This window comes from Trachemys scripta, chromosome 10, assembly GCF_013100865.1.
Source record: "Trachemys scripta elegans isolate TJP31775 chromosome 10, CAS_Tse_1.0, whole genome shotgun sequence".
NCBI classification, from domain to species: Eukaryota; Metazoa; Chordata; order Testudines; family Emydidae; genus Trachemys; species Trachemys scripta.
Genome location: NC_048307.1, coordinates 11,251,023 through 11,270,516, shown reverse-complemented (window position 1 = coordinate 11,270,516; position 19,494 = coordinate 11,251,023). Strand labels below are relative to the sequence as shown.

The window sequence follows — 19,494 nt, the reverse complement described above, 5'->3', positions numbered from 1 at the left end:
GCTGCCAGAGCAAAGACCAAAGACATCACGGAAGGATGCTGGAATTAAAATATATATCACATCCTTGTTGCAGGGTCCATATCACATCTCCAAAATGACAAAAGTTTGTGAAGCTTTTATTGGCTGACAGCACCTAGAATGTCCAAACCCTGAACTAAATACATCACTATCTCTTGGCAGTCCTCACTGAAACCAGAAGGAAGATGAAGAGTTAAAGATAGCATTAAATTCTGTTAAGGTGACAAAAACGTTGAAAAAAGAAACCTGTTCCTCTTCTGAATCAAAGCTCAGATGAACTTGCAGAATGTGATGGCTTCTCAACTCCAGATTTAGGATGCCTATGGGCTAAATAATATAGCAATTCTTCCTTCTAACGTTCCTTCCTTTTCAAAGGACGCTCTAAAGAGGAGTCTTAAGGAGGTTTAAAATGAAGCCAGAAGAACCATATGGGTTTAATGGACTGTAACAAGGACCCTGGCTTGACAGCATTTCTGTTCCTGGTGTTGTTGGGAACTTCCAAGAGAAGAGATAAAAGAACCAACACAATGGGAAGCATGAGCCAAGAAGAAAAATCCATCTTGTAAAGAGTCTTGGCTTCACCTGGAAAAGGAGTGAGACATAGACCCAAGGCTCTAGCCATGCTTAAAAAGTTCTGGACATACGTGACAGGAGTCTCACATCTGAACACTTTCAGACAGACACACTAGTGTTGACTGAACTAATCCAAGGGACCATAGTGTTTGTAGCCAGGCCAAAGGCAAAATGGAAATACCCCGCTTGTGAAGATTTAGCTCTACACATTGCTAAATGCTGTAAGGGGTAGTTACCAGAGAAGGAATGGACGTAATCAAGGTTTGTGGAGCTGGCTCTTGTAAACGGAATATATTAGGAAAACAGCTCTCACAAACAGAATTATTAACCAGGAATGTAAACTGCTTTTTGCTAACTAATAGAAAATAGATGCATTCAACTGACAAGCAAAATGTATTAATCAAATCATGGAATTTGTTTGTTGTAGCTATAAGTGTGATTAAAAATGAGAAGTTATGTAATCACTATAAGAAAGTAGCCAATGGTAAAGAAGTATAGTATATTATATTTAGAATGCTGAATTATATAACTCTAAAACTACTACAGTTAGGGGCTGTAACCTCTGGATGATGATTGCTCTGTATGTAACAAGAGAACACAACAAGGTTTGAGAAATGCACTTAACCCACTAGTCTTTAGGTATTCTGCTACTGCAAATATGTATGATGCCGGATAAGAGAAATTCTGGAAGATTTACAGTGTTAGCCAGCATCATATACAATATTATATATAGCACATATGTATTTGTGTATCTACTAATTTTATTCATGTTCAGCTTTTCACCAAATGCTTTTCACTTACGTTAAACTGTTAAAATGAAAGAGAGATGTGAAGTACTGTATTTTCAGTTTTAGGTACAGACACAGAACAAGGACAAGACAAAATTTTGTTGACCTGCACCACGCTATAACTTGTGAAGTAGGTCTCTAAGGTTTTGCTGACTTCTGGAACAGTCAAAACAAGATAATCAACTGGTTACAAACTTTGTCATGTTTACTGAAGGTCCTTGCAAGCCTTGTAAAGAGACTTGAAAAACATGTCGAACATAATGATAAGAAGTAATGCTCAGAAATGGTGAAAACCCTCAACCCTAGTATATACAGAGGTAGAGTGCAGCTCAGATTCTGAATCAGTTGGCCAGCTGTACTATCATCTCCCAGAGAGGTGGTAACATATTGATCTTCTTTTCTGTGGCATGCTGGTCTAATCTTTGATTAATAAACTAGAATTCATAAAGTTGAGTAAGCCTAGCTATTTGTCATCTCTTGTTATTGAACTGAATCCAACCATAACATTAGGTTTCTGCCGTCAGTGGCTCAGTCTGTTGGGCTACTGGCCTGTTCTCCCAGCCCAGTAAGGATTAAACATCATGTCTGGAGAGTCTGTTCCCCTGGCATCTGTCCTGGTAAAAGCCATGGCACCAGAGAACTCCTGAACCAGTAAAGAGTCTGGGACTGAGATGCAAAGCAGGCCTGAGGCCGCCTGGTATGCTGCCAGCACGGAGAGAGTTGGTGCTGGTGCCGATGTCATCAGTACCGGGCTCAACACTATGGGCATTTCTGGTCTCGTCACAGTACCAGGGACTAATTGGACAGGCCTGCTCCATCCCACATGCTGGAGGGAGTACAATGCCAGTCAGCACTTCTCTCAGAAGATGAGGAGGAGTCTCCCTGAGCCCTGGAATGTACCAACTCATTTTATGGGACCTTTTTCTCACTGCATCAGGAGAGGGGAACGACCCCTCTTCATCTTCAGGAAAACATCAGAACCTGAGTGTGGAGCGGGTTCACTTGCCAAATCCAAAGGCGATTGCTGATCAGAAGAGGGCTTCAGTGCTAAAGCAGGCCTCATGGCCTGCTCTAAAAGGTGCTGCTTTATCCCCAAGTCTCTTGCCACCTGAGTCTTCTTTCTGAACGACTTGCAGATGGAGCACCGCTCTTTAATGTATCCCTTGCCAAGACACAGCAAGTATCTCATGTGAGGGTCACTGTTGGGGACAGCACCCTTACATGATGGACAATGCTTGAACCCTGGTGAGGGCATCACATAGGGCAGCAAACTAACATTGAACTAAACCTAAGGTACTACTTCTACTACTACATACAAGGAAAATTGAGACCAAAAGTGTGAGGTGAAGACACCACCCCAACTCTATCCATGGCTGATGAGAAGGAACTGAAGGGGCTGAATTGGTGCCACTCTTGTATGGCCAGGGGAAGGGGTAGGGCTGCAGGCCATGAGCATTGCCCCTCCAGGTACTGCTAGGCAAAGTTTTCCTGCTTCAGTGAGCTGGGTGTCGCCACCTACATGGAATACACAATTGCTCCTACTCAAAGAAGAACATTTGATGCATTTGTCAGTGTTCACATACCCTTTCCCATTGAACTGTTTTAGAACTATTCCCAGACCACAAAGCACTTCATGAGTCTCTTGTAGCAGAGATATGCAGAAGTAATTTAATCAAGAAGTAGGTCTGACATCAGGAGGAGAGTAGGTGAAACTGCTATTTAAAAGAGCCAAACAATAGAAAGATAGACCTCTTAATGGAAGGCTTCTCTAAACTCACTACCAGCATGTCTACCTGATTGCTTCGGTTTCAGAAAAAGAGAAGACCAAGGCAAACCTGCTGCAAAATATTTGGAGTCTGTAGCTTAAGACCTGCTAATGACCAGAGGCCTATTCAAAGAGGACATAGTGCGTGTGCAAACATTTATGCTCAGAGCTTTCCTCCAAAGCAACTCATCTCCATAGCACTTACTTGGGCTACCTTCCTTTCTAGCGCTTTCTTTGGGTCAAGGTTGCAGCAACACATGCCCTGACACTTGTTTATAAACACACAAGACTGCTGTGCAATATATGAAGAGGAGATTTATAGGCCCTTCTCTGGCACCTGTCACTATAGCATCTGAGCAACCAATTGAGTTTAAAAAAATATGGTTGAGGACAAGCAGAGTGGAAAAAGTTTAATGGCTGACTGAACTCACTAAGAAGAGTAAGGTACAAGTAGCAGGAAGCATTAAGTCTAAGATCTGGATTTTAGAAAGCTCTCTCTCTCTCTCTCTCTCTGCATCTCCTTTATCTCCTGAAGATGACATGCATGGGCGCTCATCACAGCACATGCTTACGGCGGAAGGCAGCCACGATTGACATGTTTCTAGAACATTAATTTTGTACTCAGAAGGAGCAAAGGAAAAGGGAAGGAGCTAATCACAGTAGCTAAATGGGCCTAGTAATTAAACTTGTTTCTTTCATTACCTACACAGTTCTCCTCCTAAGTAAAGCCAATTTCTCATAGGCTACATCTCATCAAGCTATCAAAGTGATCCCAAAGCAGTCTTCATTATCCTCTAAGCCTTTGGATTGTTATCTTTATTCTACAGTTACCCAGGCTCCACAATACCTCCTGTTGCTGCCGCCTAAAGTATAATTTACTCTATTTACACAACTCACAGCAACACGCTCCAAAACAGAGGTGAGATTTCATCATGCGCTATTAACAGCGCTTTCCGCTACATTAATCAGCTGTGCTGAAGTAGTTTTTTTGCTACAGTTTTTTTGCCAGTGGAAGAGTGGCAGCGACCCTCTCCCTCTCTTCCTCACCAGCACTATAGAAGGAATTTTCCTCTCCTACCTAGCAAATGTTAGCAACCTCCAAAAGACTCCATATAATTCAGAGACAAGCAAAAAAATCAACCCACAGTCAAAAGAAATTGACTTAAATTCACAGATCAGGAAATTCTGTCCTATGGTTCTGTGTGTCTCAAGTGCCCCAATTTGCTTAGGTAGTGTCGTATATATGATTTGCATCATCACCTATTCTCTATAATTCCCTGAAATACTGACACACAACAAGTTACACAAAGCACTTGGGATAAAAGGGAAGGTCCTTTCATGGATTGAGAACTGGTTAAAAGACTGGGAACAAAGGGTAGGAATTAATGGTAAATTCTCAGACTGGAGAGGGGTAACTAGTAGTGTTCCCCAAGGGTCAGTGCTCGGACCAATCCTATTCAACTTATTTATAAATGATCTGGAGAAAGGGGTAAACAGTGAGATGGCAAAGTTTGCAGATGATACTAAACTGCTCAAGATAGTTAAGACCAAAGCAGACTGTGAAAAACTTCAAAAAGATCTCACAAAACTAAGTGATTGGGCAACAAAATGGCAAATGAAATTTAATGTGGATAAATGTAAAGTAATGCACATTGGAAAAAATAACCTCCACTGTACATACAATATGATGGAGGCTAATTTAGCTACGAGTCAGGAAAAAGATCTTGGAGTCATCGTGGATAGTTCTCTGAAGATGTCCACGCAGTGTGCAGAGGCGGTCAAAAAAGCAAACAGGATGTTAGGGATCATTAAAAGGGGATAGAGAATAAGACTGAGAATATATTATTGCCCTTATATAAATCGATGGTACGCCCACAAAAAAAGAGATACTGGCACTAGAAAAGGTTCAGAAAAGGGCAACTAAAATGATTAGGGGTTTGGAACGGGTCCCATATGAGGAGAGATTAAAGAGGCTAGGACTCTTCAGCTTGGAAAAGAGGAGACTAAGGGGGATATGATAGAGGTATATAAAATCATGAGTGATGTGGAGAAAGTGGATAAGGAAAAGTTATTTACTTATTCCCATAATACAAGAACTAGGGGTCACCAAATGAAATTAATAGGCAGCAGGTTTAAAACAAATACAAGGAAGTTCTTCTTCACGCAGCGCACAGTCAACTTGTGGAACTCCTTACCTGAGGAGGTTGTGAAGGCTAGGACTATAACAGCATTTAAAAGAGAACTGGATAAATTCATGGTGGTTAAGTCCATTAATGGCTATTAGCCAGGATGGATAAGGAATGGTGTCCCTAGCCTCTGTTTGTCAGAGGGTGGAGATGGATGGCAGGAGAGAGATCACTTGATCATTGCCTGCTGGTCCACTCCCTCTGGGGCACCTGGCATTGGCCACTGTCGGTAGACAGGATACTGGGCTAGATGGATCTTTGGTCTGACCCGGTACGGCCGTTCTTATGTTCACTGGCTGTGCTTACACTCCCAAAAGCCAGAAAAAGAAATGCTAAGCCAGAGCTGTAATGTTACGATAATGTAACCTTTTATGGTACAGTGGCCTTTTATTATTTTTTTAATAATGGAAACACTGGCACCACAGGAGCACTATACAACAGGGGCTCTCAAACTTTTTTACTGGTGACCCTTTTCACATAGCAAGCCTCTGAGTGCAACCCCCTTATAAATTAAAAACACTTTTTTATATATTTAACACCATTATAAATGCTGGAGGCAAAGTGGAATTTGGGGTGGAGGTTGACAGCTCACGACCCCCCCCATGTAATAACCTCGCGACCCCCTGAGGGGTCCCGACCCCCAGTTTGAGAACCCCTGCTATAGAACTAGAGGGATAGAAATTCAAGGGAAGTGCTAAGTGAAATTGGTTTTGTCTGTTCATTCCTCATAGATGCAATATGCTGTTGTCTACACATTTTACCCATGTCTTCTCCCCTCCTCTTTCTAGATCTCCCAGGGCAAACTGAACAAAAAGAGGCTCCATATAGAGCTAAATCTGCTCTCCAGTTCTGCAGGAAAGATGTGATCGCGTGTAGCAAATTACCCCCATTCCATCATTTCCATGCATGGTTTGTTTTCTGAAGCACAGTCCTGCTCATACTCAACTACATTAGCAATCAGATCTTCTCCATTAAAAGGAAACTGGGGGCTGTTTATCAGACTGCAGGATGAATAGCAGATTGAAAAATGTCTACAATAATCAGCATACAGGGAAGGTGGGAGGAGATTCCCCCAATCAAAATAAAATACCAGCAAAAATTATACTATGAGCATCAGAAAAATGATACTAGTATTGTAAAAGCTCACACAAGCCATTCCATAAAACTCAACCACCGTCAATAGCACCTTCACCAAACATATCCAGACCTAATGAATATGCAGACGGGATCACGAGTCGTTTGGTAAGTGCTGCCATGCTGCAAGTGGGATGTTGCTGATCAGTTAGTTACTAAAGCCCTTTCTTACACCACTGGTACTAAGGAGCAAAAGTTAGATACACTAAATAGGAATAAGTCCATGAGCAGGTAATTTCATGACTAACCACACCTTACACTCAACCCTCTTCCGTCGGCCATCAGGTCTCTCACCATAACAATATGGAAATTGGTCTTATAAGTGATTTCCTGCTCCACTACCCCAAAGAGATTAGGATGCTGATCTGTGATCATGATTTTCCTAAGTATCCAGGTAGTAGAGATCCCAAAATCATTCTCTTAGCAACTAATGAGAAAACTCATCAAAACTCTTTGGAGCAGGGACCCTGCCTTCTTTGATGTTTTTGCAGTGCACAGGCCCATACATAGGCAGGTAATACATTTGTCAGCAGGCTCAACCCTAAGACCTTCAACACCAAAAACCCAAGATCCTACCACTAAAGCTAAAAGAGAACTACTTTAGTAGTGAGACAGTAGAAGGCTATATAATTATTGGAACCAACCACTAGAGGGAGTCATGATCACACACACACTAGGCCATTGTATTACATAGGCACATTTTGGACACTACAGGAAACAAATAATAAAAGAATAGATAATCAGCTGATTCTGGATGTCATTCAAGGAAAAAGAAAAATCAGATTTGCTTTCTTAAAAAGCACTTTACTGTCAGAGACTCCTGGGAACTTTCAAATAATCCGTAATGGAAGATTTTAGAACGTACCTGATTGCCTGTATTTTAAGACAGAATAAAATATTAGACAGAAGAAAGGAGAACTTGTCAGTTTTAGAAACTGAACTCACAGGATTGTGTCTTAGAAGATTTTAAAAGTTTTAATTTGAGCCAGTTTTTACTGCCTGTTTCATTTGAAGGTACCTTTGAAAATCAAAAAGTAATTTTGATCATGTTTTTGTTTTTAAGTTAAATTGATCCAGTTGTGACCAGCATGAACAGGCACTTCCAAAAGGCTGTTTTCTCAACAAAAAGATTCCTCCTGGCGATTAATAAATTAGACAAAATCATTTTCTCTGGCAGGCTGTGAGCAGCAGCCTCCAAAATCAATAACTGTTAAACATTACCACCACCACTTTTATTTTTACTTCGGTCATTTGTTGTTGTGTTTTTTTTAAAGATATCAAACTGGCTTTCCCCTTTAAGCCTCTTGACAACAAACCATGAACCAATTTAGCTGGCTGCATCCAGGGGATTTTACCCTGGGCTAACAATTTTAACAACTGGCTAAACAGTTTCAGTAGCACTTAAAGAGTATTTATACTACGCTTTTATTGCCCTGCTTGAATCCTGCTTGTCATTAGTAAAGGAGGGCACAGACATGTCTGTTGCTTGGACATCTCAGCCAACACCTGGGCAACACAAAAAGCCACAAACACAAAAAACCTTTTAGCTACATGTTGTGGTATTGCTTCTAACAAGAACAGACATGTGGATTCAAGGAAACCAATGGCTTAGGAAACAGGAGAGAGAGAGCACATGGGTTGAGGGTGAGAGCACACTTGACAGCAGAATCACATTTACTTCTTGCAATGAGTAGCCATGCTAAAAAATATTGCCACCTGTAACCATCTCAGCCTGTGAAGTAAACAGATACAGCCTGGGAAACAAACTCAGTCCGCTTATGAAACACCTAAGTATATAACATTAAAGGTTGTATTGCGTCAAAATATACTTTTCTACTCTTGGCTGCAGCAGTAACGGTACAGTCAGCAGATCTCTGGAGAGGGTCCAAGAACAAAGGACTCCGTCATTACGTAGTTTGTAAGCTCTTTGGGAAGGACGTGGACTGTATTTTTCTTCTGTTTGTACAGTGTCTAGATCAATCAGGTCCTGGTCCATGATTGTGGCTCCTTACAAAATAAGTAATAATCCCAACAGAAGAGTTCAATCAATGATAAGGTCATCACAGGCCCACTACTGAATGAGGTATATTTCTCATAGGTGAAGTCTGCATGGGATGCCAGAATCAAGACAACAACTTCTGCAATTCCAAAGTTAAAGCAAATTCTTTCCCTTCATGTCATATCTTCAGGAAGGGTTAAACAAAACGAAAATACAACCTTTACTTTTTCTGGGTGTCAGAAGCAAGATATACAATTCATACCTTTTGATATAGATGGTCTATCCAGATAGGGAGTCAAACAGAGTTACTTCAAGGAACCAGATCTTTAAGTATTTCCTGCAGAAATCTCAGGATATTGGTCCTCAGGCCAACCTGGCTTGACCAGACTCAGTAACCAAAAAAGCAGAATTGACATGTCCCTCTCAAACCAGTTCTACATATTAGGGTGCAAGAAGCAGTGTTGGATCTTCAGGGAGCTCTATAATTTAAACTCTGAACACTGTCACTTAGAACCTAGACTAAACCAACCGTAAATCAGGGGTCTAACAGTGATTAGCACACAAGACAATTTGTTGAAAAATGCAGCAGATGCACTGATTATATCTCCCTTGTTCCCATACCAGTGTAAAATACCACAGTGCCTATACAGTCTAGTTACAGTGGCAGAGTCTGGATAATTTTATACCCGCTATATCATGGCAACAAATTAGCTTGCAAAAAACACTCCCGACCCCAAATTCAGGAAGAGGGCCGAAGGTGCAGTAACCCAGGCTCCTCTGAATGTCTAAGAGTAGCCTACTATCAGAATGCCACTAGCTGAAGCCAGAAATTCAAAGTCTTCTCCCATCACCCATCAAGACAAATTTCCAAGTCTTTGAAGTGATCTTTTCTACTAGCCTAATCACAGTCACATGGACCCAAGGATTCTTAATCCTCCTCTACATCCAGGTGACTGGTCGGTTTAGCTTTAATATCCCTTTTAATGGTGAGAAAGGTTGGGAAAGCAGCTCACATTCCATTTGCACCCTGACATCATTTCAGCCTAGGAAGTAAGCATGGATAAAGTGCTCCACGCATTTCTACATCTCCAGTCCCCAAGACCCTTCCAAAATCTATGGTGTTCCTTTAAGTCACAGTCACAAATGTAACCTTCACCATCAGCATAGTAAAGATAATGATGATACAGAAGATTTCTTGGAGGTGGTAGGACAAAATGAAGAGCGGCAAGTACAAAAAGTATCTGGGACTGCAGCCTTTTATTTTCTATTTACTTGTATTAAAAGTAACAAATTCCTGCAACACGATGTTCTTTGTTGGCAACACCTACCTGTTTGTGATGGTAGAATTCTGCTCTTTCAGCACAAGCTCCCTCTGTTGCAGGGCAACAATCTGCCTTGAGAGATCATCAGGGGTCCTAAACAATTAAAACAAAAATGGAAAGAGTTAACGAATATAGACATGCCAGTGACTGAACAATTAAGTCCCAGACATGACCATAATAAAAATGACAGAGAGACAGACAAGATTGTTGCTATAGGCTAAGGCTGCTTTACATTACAACAGCTGAACTATCACAGGTTTGTGTATTGTCAAGCACACACAGCCAGTTGTAGTCATTAGGCCATCAAGCCCCTGCTGCACTCTAATCCACCCCCTTCCAATCAAGGGGGCATCAGCCCCGTCACTTCACTTAGGGTCTAAGAGACCACATTTCCTATCCTAAGATAGTTAAGTTTCCCTGCTTGAGAAGAGCGTTTGCCAAAAAATGCATTGCAATTATCTCTGCCTGTACCAAATGCCACAGAACATCTCCTAAAGACACAGCTCCTTCTGTTTATATGGCCAATGAGCACGTATGCTATAGGAAAGTGCATGCTATAAAGAGAGTCTTCTTACAGCACAGTGAAGTAGATGGTGTACAGTGATTTTATACAAAAATAGTCTCAAGACCCAGAATTCACTTAACAGCGTTGCCAAACCGACTAAACATTCAAGATAACCAAAGACTGCAGATTCTGCTTGGTTTACTTTTTAAAACTCAAGAAAGTAAATGAATTTCAATTCCTGACTAAAAGAGACAGAAAATGAATCTTTGAGCCTGGATGCGGAGAGGTTCTGATACACTGAGCAGCACTGCCCTCTACTGGATAGAACACCTCAGATTAGCTCATGTAGCTGAGCTTGAAGAGAAGAGAGACAGTATAACACATCAAGTAAGCACTGTTTTTGGAGTTAAAAGCTTCACACCTATTTCCAGTGCTGCATGCAGGAGAGTCACAGGGTAACAGATGTGAGTAAATGGTGGAGAGCCGACTTCACTTGCTCCCATAATCTGAAGGAAAATAGATTTAATAACAAAGACTACTTTTCCTCTAGCTTGATGGGTCATTTGCTATTCAGTTCTCTAATTTCCAATCTGCAGAAACCAGGCTTCAGCCTCTGGGACTCTGATCCAATTCACAAGAAATGCTGATTCTCTTTCCCCACTGTCTACCTAGAATGTCCTGGGCTGGGGTGGGAATAAACAGAAAAGAGATAAGACGGGGGAATTACAATTGACAAGGGGAATTTGCTTTCATACAAACCAATTATGTTTTCCTTTCCACTACCTTCTCTATCACTTAGTGGTGGTTCCGTAACACTACTCACTAGACTCAGCAGACATGAACCCCTGCCATATGTCAAGGATATAATATTTTGAAACCCTGACTCAGGTCTTGTAACTAAGGCCAGGAAATAAATAGTCTCTTACCAGAACTCCTACATGTCACACATATTACATGGTGCCAGAAGTAAACTATATCTTTGGCAAAAATGGAGCAAATTAAGCCATCTGAATCTCCCAACTTGGAAGGGAATGAGACAGAGAACCCGGGAGGGATGGGGGATGGCAGCACTTCCAAGATTTAATGGGAGCAAGGAGCAGTGCAGAGAAATCAAGAGACTGAAATCCTCCACATGCACATATGTGGCAGGTTCAGAGACACTGAAGATCTAAATTCATTCCAGTGGCAGCATAAGAGGGGAAGGGAGGGGAACCAAGAAAGATGAGTCTGTAAACCTACAGATTAAGACCCTGTCTACTCTGGGGATTTCAGCCATCAGTGACAAGTCTCCAGTGTAAACCCCTACACTGTAGACAGGTAAAAATGCTGTAAGCCACTATTTGTACCCCTGCCTGATACTGGGATAAGTTGCATCCATGCAAATCCCCCTAATAGCAGATTTGCCTGCCTGCAGTAGATGTTTCCACTGGCAAAGTAACACTGGTGGCTGTATATCCAGGATAAATCATCACTGTAATCTAAAGCTGTCTATTCAAACATTTCATCCATTCATACCATGCAAAAATGTCACCTGGGAAAGACACAGTTTCAAGAAACCAGGTGCAAAGTGAGACTATTGATCATTATGTATCTTTGTATGCAAGCTAAGACATTCAAATTTAAACAATTTGAAAGATGGACCAATTAGAGGGCAAATTATTTGTTGTGTTACATACAAAAAAAACCAATGTGGAAAATATAGTGCGTTATCAAGTAATTATAGATTATCAATGCATACACACAAGGAAGATGAATCACATTTGTAAAGGCAACCTTCATTCTGGAATTTTCTAATTTTTGAGGGCCTGCCTTTGTAATCTTAATGTTCTTTTTAATGTTAGGAGAGGCAGGTTGTGTATGTGTGTTCTATAATATACTGTTTTTTATAAAAAGCTAACTGAAAATCAGAAATTTCATCATGTGGAGCCATATTGCATTAGCAAAGTTAAGTCATTCATCGATTTTAAGGCAAGAAGGGACCATTAGATCTTATCAGCTAACCTCTTGGATAACATGGGGCATAGAATTTCATCCAGTTACTCCTGTACCAAGCACAAAAACTTTGTGACCTTTAGATCTTCAGCACAGCTCCTGTCTCAGTCTCCCCACCAGCTCATCACTCTTCTCTATTTCAGACAGGCTGCATCTGTTTCTGTGCTGCCTTGGCACCAGCACAGGGAGCACTGAAAGGCTAGGAGAGACCATCTCCTGGCTCTCAGTTCTGGTGCCCAGCACTAGGGCAGCCCCAAAATGAGGAGGAGCAATTATAGGAAAAATTCTGCTCAGCCCTGGGATGGCACATGCTCTGTGAGGAAGATGCACGCTCAGGCTGGTCAACACAGAGCTGTAAGTGGATGAAGCATTCTCAGTGCAGGCAGAATCTTCAGAGAATTTAGCTGCCAAATACTAACAAGTCAGTGCAACATATGTGAGCTGCAATTCTCAGAGGCTTAAAACTCATCCAAATGTGGGCAGATTTTCACAAGAATGGCAAAAGGCAAATCCCTGACAGCAGGGTGACCACTGCTGCCAAATTCTGTGTCCCTGCTCCAAATTACTAAAACTTCTCAGTGAAACAGTTGTAAGAATTTTTTTAACATGAACAAAACAAAAGTTCTCCAAGTTCATTCTGAGAAATGCCTGAAACTTAAAAAAAACCAAAAAAACAACAACAAAAAATCTGCTGTAGGCAGACTCCCAGCATGGAAGATTTCAGTTAAAGTTTGGGAAACTTAGAAGCAACTGCAAAACAAGGTCTTTTAATGGAAAGTGATCAGAAAATCAATGATGTTCAGAGATAGCAGCTGCCAACAGATTTCTAATCAGAGGCCAAATCCTCCTCCTCTGTCACAGGGTTCAGGTCAACAATCTAACCTCCAACCTAGTTTTATTAATTGGCTGCTTTGGGGGTTGTGGTTATTTTTGGTTGACATGTTTTACTTGATTTAAAAGAAGGAGTGTGAACACTGATAATTAAGTTAACAGATATTACTTTCTGCCATGTAACAGGGGTATTAGCTTTCTAGAAACTTAAACAAAGGACGGGAGCCAGGAAATAAAACCAGGCTCTTGCAAGTAATCGTCTATGTCACACCTTTATTACGGATTCCAAAAACTATTCACATCAAAATCCCAGCCAGGTCACATAAGGTGCCTTCTAGGTCATCAAAGCCAAACTCCTCGCACTTTTCCCACTTTGTTTTTTAAACATACACACATGCAATGAAACTAAACCAGCCCAGCTTTGGTACTGAACAGGGCAGGTCAGAGGCCACATTTCATTCTACTAGCAATGGACCTTCACTGATGTAAATGGTCCTCTCTCTTCAGAGGTTTATGGAAATAGTGGTGAATGAAAAGACGGCAACTACTTGTCAGCATCCCAGTACATACTGAACGCTCCTGCATTTGTTTGCCTCAGGCCTTTTCATTAGCCTCGCTGAACATACCACCACCCAGTACCTATAACACAGTTCATACCAGTGATTATTAGAGAATCATTTTGAAAGGATCTGCCTTGTAAAACTATCAACCAACCTCATATCCATATTTTCCCAGCACCCAGTGCTACTTCAAAGAAATTAAAGCATCTAGCATTACTCCCCGCTTTATCCCCAATATGTCCCAGGCATGCATACGGAACAGGCCATTCCTCATATTGTGTAACATGTACCCAGCGCAAACTCATGGACAAGGATTTTTCACAGTATAATGGAGAACTCAGACCTGTGCTTCCACAATGCAAGTTTGATTGAATTGCACAACTATATACACAGACTTAGTGACCCGATTTTGGGGTGCAAGGTTGTTAGTATTTACTCATCCACTAAATGACTGTAAAGAATGGACAGAAGGGTAAATGAAAAGACTCCAAGCAGCTTCTGTATTTGATTTCCAGTCATTCAACTCCTGTCTGACTCTCTTGAGCAAAATGCAAGGAGCTGAAATCTGGATGCTGCTTTCCCCCCTCAGAGATCAAATCTCCTTCTGCAATAAACCTCAAAGCAAAATCCTCCTTTTCAGTGTCTGGGAAGCAATAACCAAACAGTCAGGAGCATTTGATACCAATTTAGAAACAAGGTTTTTGCCCTAAGGTACAAATTAGCCCAGCAAGGCTTAAAGCTGGAGTAAGGAAGTCAAGAAACAAAATTACACTTAACCAAAGCACTCCGATTTTCTTTGAAGTACAGATAATTTGAAAAGGAGCAATTTAATAATGATAAAAAAAATCCACAACTGCTCAAATGAAGTGAAAAATTAACTTAATGGGATGCCCATCCAAGTTACTCTGCTTCAGTCAATGAGCTTTCAGGCTTCCATTGGCAAACGTTATGCCACGGTTTTCTTCATCCACTCAACTGGAATTTTGTAGAAAACTGCCAAAAAGTTTCTCCGTTGTGCTGTCTTAGTTAAGAGGCTATTAGCATTTCCATTATAAACTCCAATACTTTGGCATTTAGAACTAGCTGTTTTTAAAAGCATTGAGCTGAGACTCAGTAAACAGCCTAGATGCTAACTTTTTTTTGGTTTTAAAAAAAGTAAAATTGGTGAAAATGTAAAATTTATTAGAACATCCACATCTTACTGCAAGTGTTTCAAAGTCATATAGCAAAGGGAAAAGATTTGACTTGAGTTAGATCTTTGAAGTTACTCTTTAGCTATGGATGTGCAAAGCAAAAATAAGACTAACTTGTTTAAAAAAAAATTAGGGCTATCGTGTTTTGAGGATTGAGGCCTTTTAGATTTTTGGTTCTTAAATAAACTATTGAAGCTACCAAAATATTTACATTTGTAGAATACTGTCCACTGCATTTATAAGAATTACTGATATAAGAATCAACCACATATAGTGATCAAAACCACTGGGACAAAATCACTCTTATACTAACTAAAATACACAGCTTGTAAGAATCAACCGCTTATAAAACTCAGATCATCTGGGACGGATGTGATTCTTATCAAAGCAGTGCACTGTACTGAAATGCTCGAAGTAGTGATTTTTGCTCATACATAACGGGTTTAAAGTCTCTTCATGCAACATTTCGGCATATTGCTTTAACTCTGCAGGAATACAGACATATACTCTGGGTTCTGCAACTCACTAATTTGAAGTCATGTTGAATTGAAGCAAGGCATGCCCAAACTTTTGGCACAAAACTTTATTTTAATCCATTTTTTAAAGAAACCGCTTGTTAACAAAAATCAAACATTAGAAACGGATTACCAGGCACTACTGCTTCTCTTCATCAAATCCCCAAACCCTGCTAATGCTCTCACCTCTTAAAGGCACTTGCAAAATAAAAAAGGTTTGGTGTGTGCTTTTCTTTCTTTAAGGCATCATGAAAGGATTTCCAACACTATCCAAAAAAAAAAAAAAAAATTTTTTTTCTTCTGCTTTTACATTTTGAAATCCAAGTTCCTTCCCGGCTGGAAAACTATGCCCATGTCTACACTATAGCGTATAAGTGTCCTACACAGACAGAAGGATTTTTCTGTCAATGTAGTTTATCTGCTTCTCCAAGCGGCAGCAGCTCTGTTGACAGAAGAAGTCTTCTGTTGACCTAGCTGTGTCTATACTGGGGAATGAGATTGACCTACCTACGGCACTGAGGGCATGAAATTTTTCACAGCCCCAAGCAACATAGCTAGGTTGATCTAATTTTTAAGTGTAAACCAGCGTTCCAAAATTTCTAAGTGTAGACCAGGCCTCTGATGTCTGACAGGAATGTGGCAATCTCACAAGAAGAGTGAACTGAAAGTTGAGGTAGGAAGGGATTTTTAGGGTATGTCTACATTGCCCACGTTAGAGCATGGCCATGGCAGCGCTGTGACATGGGCAGTGTAGACACGCTTTATCGCGGGGGCAGAGCTCTCCCAGTGATAAAAAAACCCATCCCGAACGAGCAGTGGTAGCTTTATCGCTGGGATCAGGGCTCTCGGCAATAAAGCGCTGTCTATACTGGTGCTTTTCAGCACTAAAACTTTTGTCGCTCGGGGGGTGTTTTTTCACACCCCTGAACAACAAAAGTTTTAGAGCTGAAAATGGCAGTGTAGACACAGCCTAAGTCAGTCTGTTTAAAACTTTGTGTGTGTGATTTAACACCTATTTTGGGGCTTTTTAAACACCTATTTAACTTCTAATGGTTGACTAATTAAATTTTGAATAAGGGAAAATATCACCTCTCCAAATTTAAGGTTTTAAGAACTCTCAAAAAACCTAAACTTATACCTCCAGCACAATCAAAGGTGACAAGTCTTCACATGCTTAATATTTCTGCATTTAAAAAAAGAAGGGGGGGGGGGGGGGGACAGAGCAGTGAATGGAATAGTACTACTGTTTGAAAGAAAGAGGGAGCCATAAGCAATCCCAACTTCTAGAGGTCTCTTCCTCTAGAAAATGCTCTCCATATTTGGACAGTAGTATCAGCAAATTCAGTTCCTTCTGGCAAAAGTGAAAAGTGAATTCATCTATAAATCCAGCATTTGAAAGTCTGGCTAACCCCATTTGGAGCAGGAAAGGGACTCACTTGTGTGAAAGTGTTTTAGCAGGACTCTTGGAAAACATAAGGACAATTAACCGCTAACTCTCTGCTGGACCAAGTACAAAAGCACCAATGGATCAAAAAATGCATAACTTGGGAACAAGAGTGAGACAAGTGGCTAAGACAGCTTCCACTCAGCATCAGAGATTTTGGACCAAAACAGTTTTTCCCCACATCTCACAAGTTAAATCAGTATGGTCATCCCAACAACTGGTCTCCTGTGTTTCAGTCCTGCCTTCAATATAGGCAGGTCTGCTTAGTCTTTCATTTTGGAAAAAAAATCTAAAGAATAGGGAGCTACACACTATTTGCATTTTATTGTAGCATCCTATTTTTTGGTCATTCTGTTCAAATGTCAAGCATAGAAGGGTAGAACACAAAACTCAGCAAGAACACACACTGTATACGTCAACGTGCCCTGCAAGTGAAAAGCTTCAGAGTCCTAAAGGCGGCACAATGCTATATTTTGTTGTGTACTACAGAACACAACTGATAATAAAGATTGCAATGTTTTCTGTTTATTCTCAAGAACAATGAAGTCGATGATGCTTGCCTTCAACACAGAACAGGACATCCAATCTTCGGTTTTGAGGTGCCCCACAGGGAAAGAAAAGCAGAGCTGTTAAAGTTAGATTTGAAAATGTTTAGGCAGGATTACAATGCTCTTCTGGCTGCAATGAATAAGAGATTTGTCCTTCAAAGGGGATGCAGCTCAGCCAAGTCATCACTATGGGCTTCCAGATCTCTCTGCAGCCAAACTGGCAGTGATGTATTCTAATAGCGGGAACCATCTGGCCAGATGGCAGAGGGAACATGGCAGATGATACAAGCACAAATCCAGGAGACCCATACGAACTGTTAGCCTGGCTCTTAAGAATTTGTTGAGAGGTCCAACAGTGCCTATTTCACCAGATATCCACTGTTCTTTCCCTTGCTAAGTAGTGAATATTGCCTCTGGCTTTATGTACCTCCTGGGAAGTCTACTTTCATGTTCAAGAAGAATTCCTGGGAGATACATAATGCCGGAGGTTATACGCATTGTCACTCTCTCAACTTTAGAGAAAAGAGAGTCATTGACATCTGTCTCTCCTAAGGAATCGCTTTAGTGATATCAAGACTGGACTTTACTGACAGTCAAAATTAACTTGAAGCTTTAAACCCAAAAACGGTATGTTTTCTGTACCCTCTGAGGTGAGAATGTGTGAACAGGTTGTTTATCTAACCTTATGGAGATGTTCAAGAGATTAGATTTATTCCAATTAAATCACTATACAGATTTTATTCCAATTAAGTCACTACACAGATAAGTTTGCTGGAAACGAGGAATAGACTCCAGCTCTTAATAATGACAAGCACATCCACATATAAGCTCAATTTGTAGTACTGCTAACCCACAGGAGTGCCCTTTAATTGCTCTGCTGTTTCACATTACCAGGGTTCCAGCACAGAGTTGACTAGTAAGAGTGACAAAGGGCAACCCTTCTTTTCTCTCTGTTTAGCTGAATGGGTTTTGATTTTTCAGCACAGAAGCTAATGCTTTATTACATGAATAATTCAAAAAAATACTGCTGATTCTAAATCCTTCACTTCTCCCTGGTATTTATAAAGCATCCAGAAATATAGTTTTCTAGATTCCCGATCCTTCCTCCCCAACCTCCAAACCATCACAAGAAGAAACTATTTTTGGGAATTTTAAAATATTATGAAACACCAGACAATAAGTCCTGATGTCAGCATATACTATCACTAAGGCTATGATTTAGTCATGGATATTTTTAGTAAAAGTCATGGACAGGTCACAGGCAATAAACAAAAATTCACAGCCTGTGGTCATACTAAACATATCTGTGACTAAATTGGGGGAGGGGATTGGGAAGGGGGTGTGCTGCTGCAGGGAGGCGTCGGGAGGGGGGCACTGCTGGGAGGGAGGCGCCTGGGGCCGAGGGTGCCCGGAGCCAGCAGCACCAGCTGCTGGGAGCTGTGGACAGTGGCTGCTCCAGCCAGCCACCGGGGGATTGCTGCCTGGGGCCACGGACTGCGGCTGCTCCAGTCAGCCAACCAGGGATCACTGCCAGGAGCCACCAGAGCAGCGACTGGTGTGGCTGTGCTCGGGGCCGCTCCAGCAGCCTATAGTGTGGCTGGCCCCAGAAGCAGCTGCTTGGCCAGCCTTGGGGTCAGCCACACTGGCTGCTGTAGAAGTCAAGAAGGTCGCGGAAAGACACAGAATCCATGACATCTGCGACCTCTGTGATAGACACAGAGCCCTAACTATCACACTTCACTACGCATTGTTCCAGAGACACAAATGAGAGTGTGACATTATGGATTATTTAAATAGGACTGTGTGTATTAAGCCAACCACGCAACAAACTGATGCAAAAGAATTTGACTTCAATAGGCTGGATCAAGCCTATAAAGTGGAAGTGTGATACATGGCTTACAGTGTAAACAAGGGATCACTGATCATACACGTCAAGGAATAAAGATTATGTTTTCAAACTTCTCAAGTCATTTGTATGCCATCTTTTCTGAATCTGCCAGATAAAATAGTTCTTAATTCAACTATTTTCTGCATGAGGATGTTTGAGGCCTTCCATCTCTGCAGCATTTTTTCTTAAACTCTAGGCTAGGTCTACACTACGGGGGGGGGGGGGGGGGGGAG

At 41.2% G+C, this 19,494-nt stretch overlaps 1 protein-coding gene across 2 annotated transcripts in view; it reads right to left on the bottom strand.

The window, feature by feature from the left end:
• Window positions 1–19,494, bottom strand: part of MAD1L1 (mitotic arrest deficient 1 like 1) — a 528,574-nt gene that overhangs the window by 462,710 nt on the left and 46,370 nt on the right. For both annotated transcript variants that reach the window (XM_034784297.1, XM_034784298.1), the window contains exon 10: window positions 9,792–9,878. In XM_034784297.1, coding sequence (XP_034640188.1) covers window positions 9,792–9,878 — 87 coding nt within the window. The remainder of the gene's footprint in view (window positions 1–9,791; window positions 9,879–19,494) is intronic.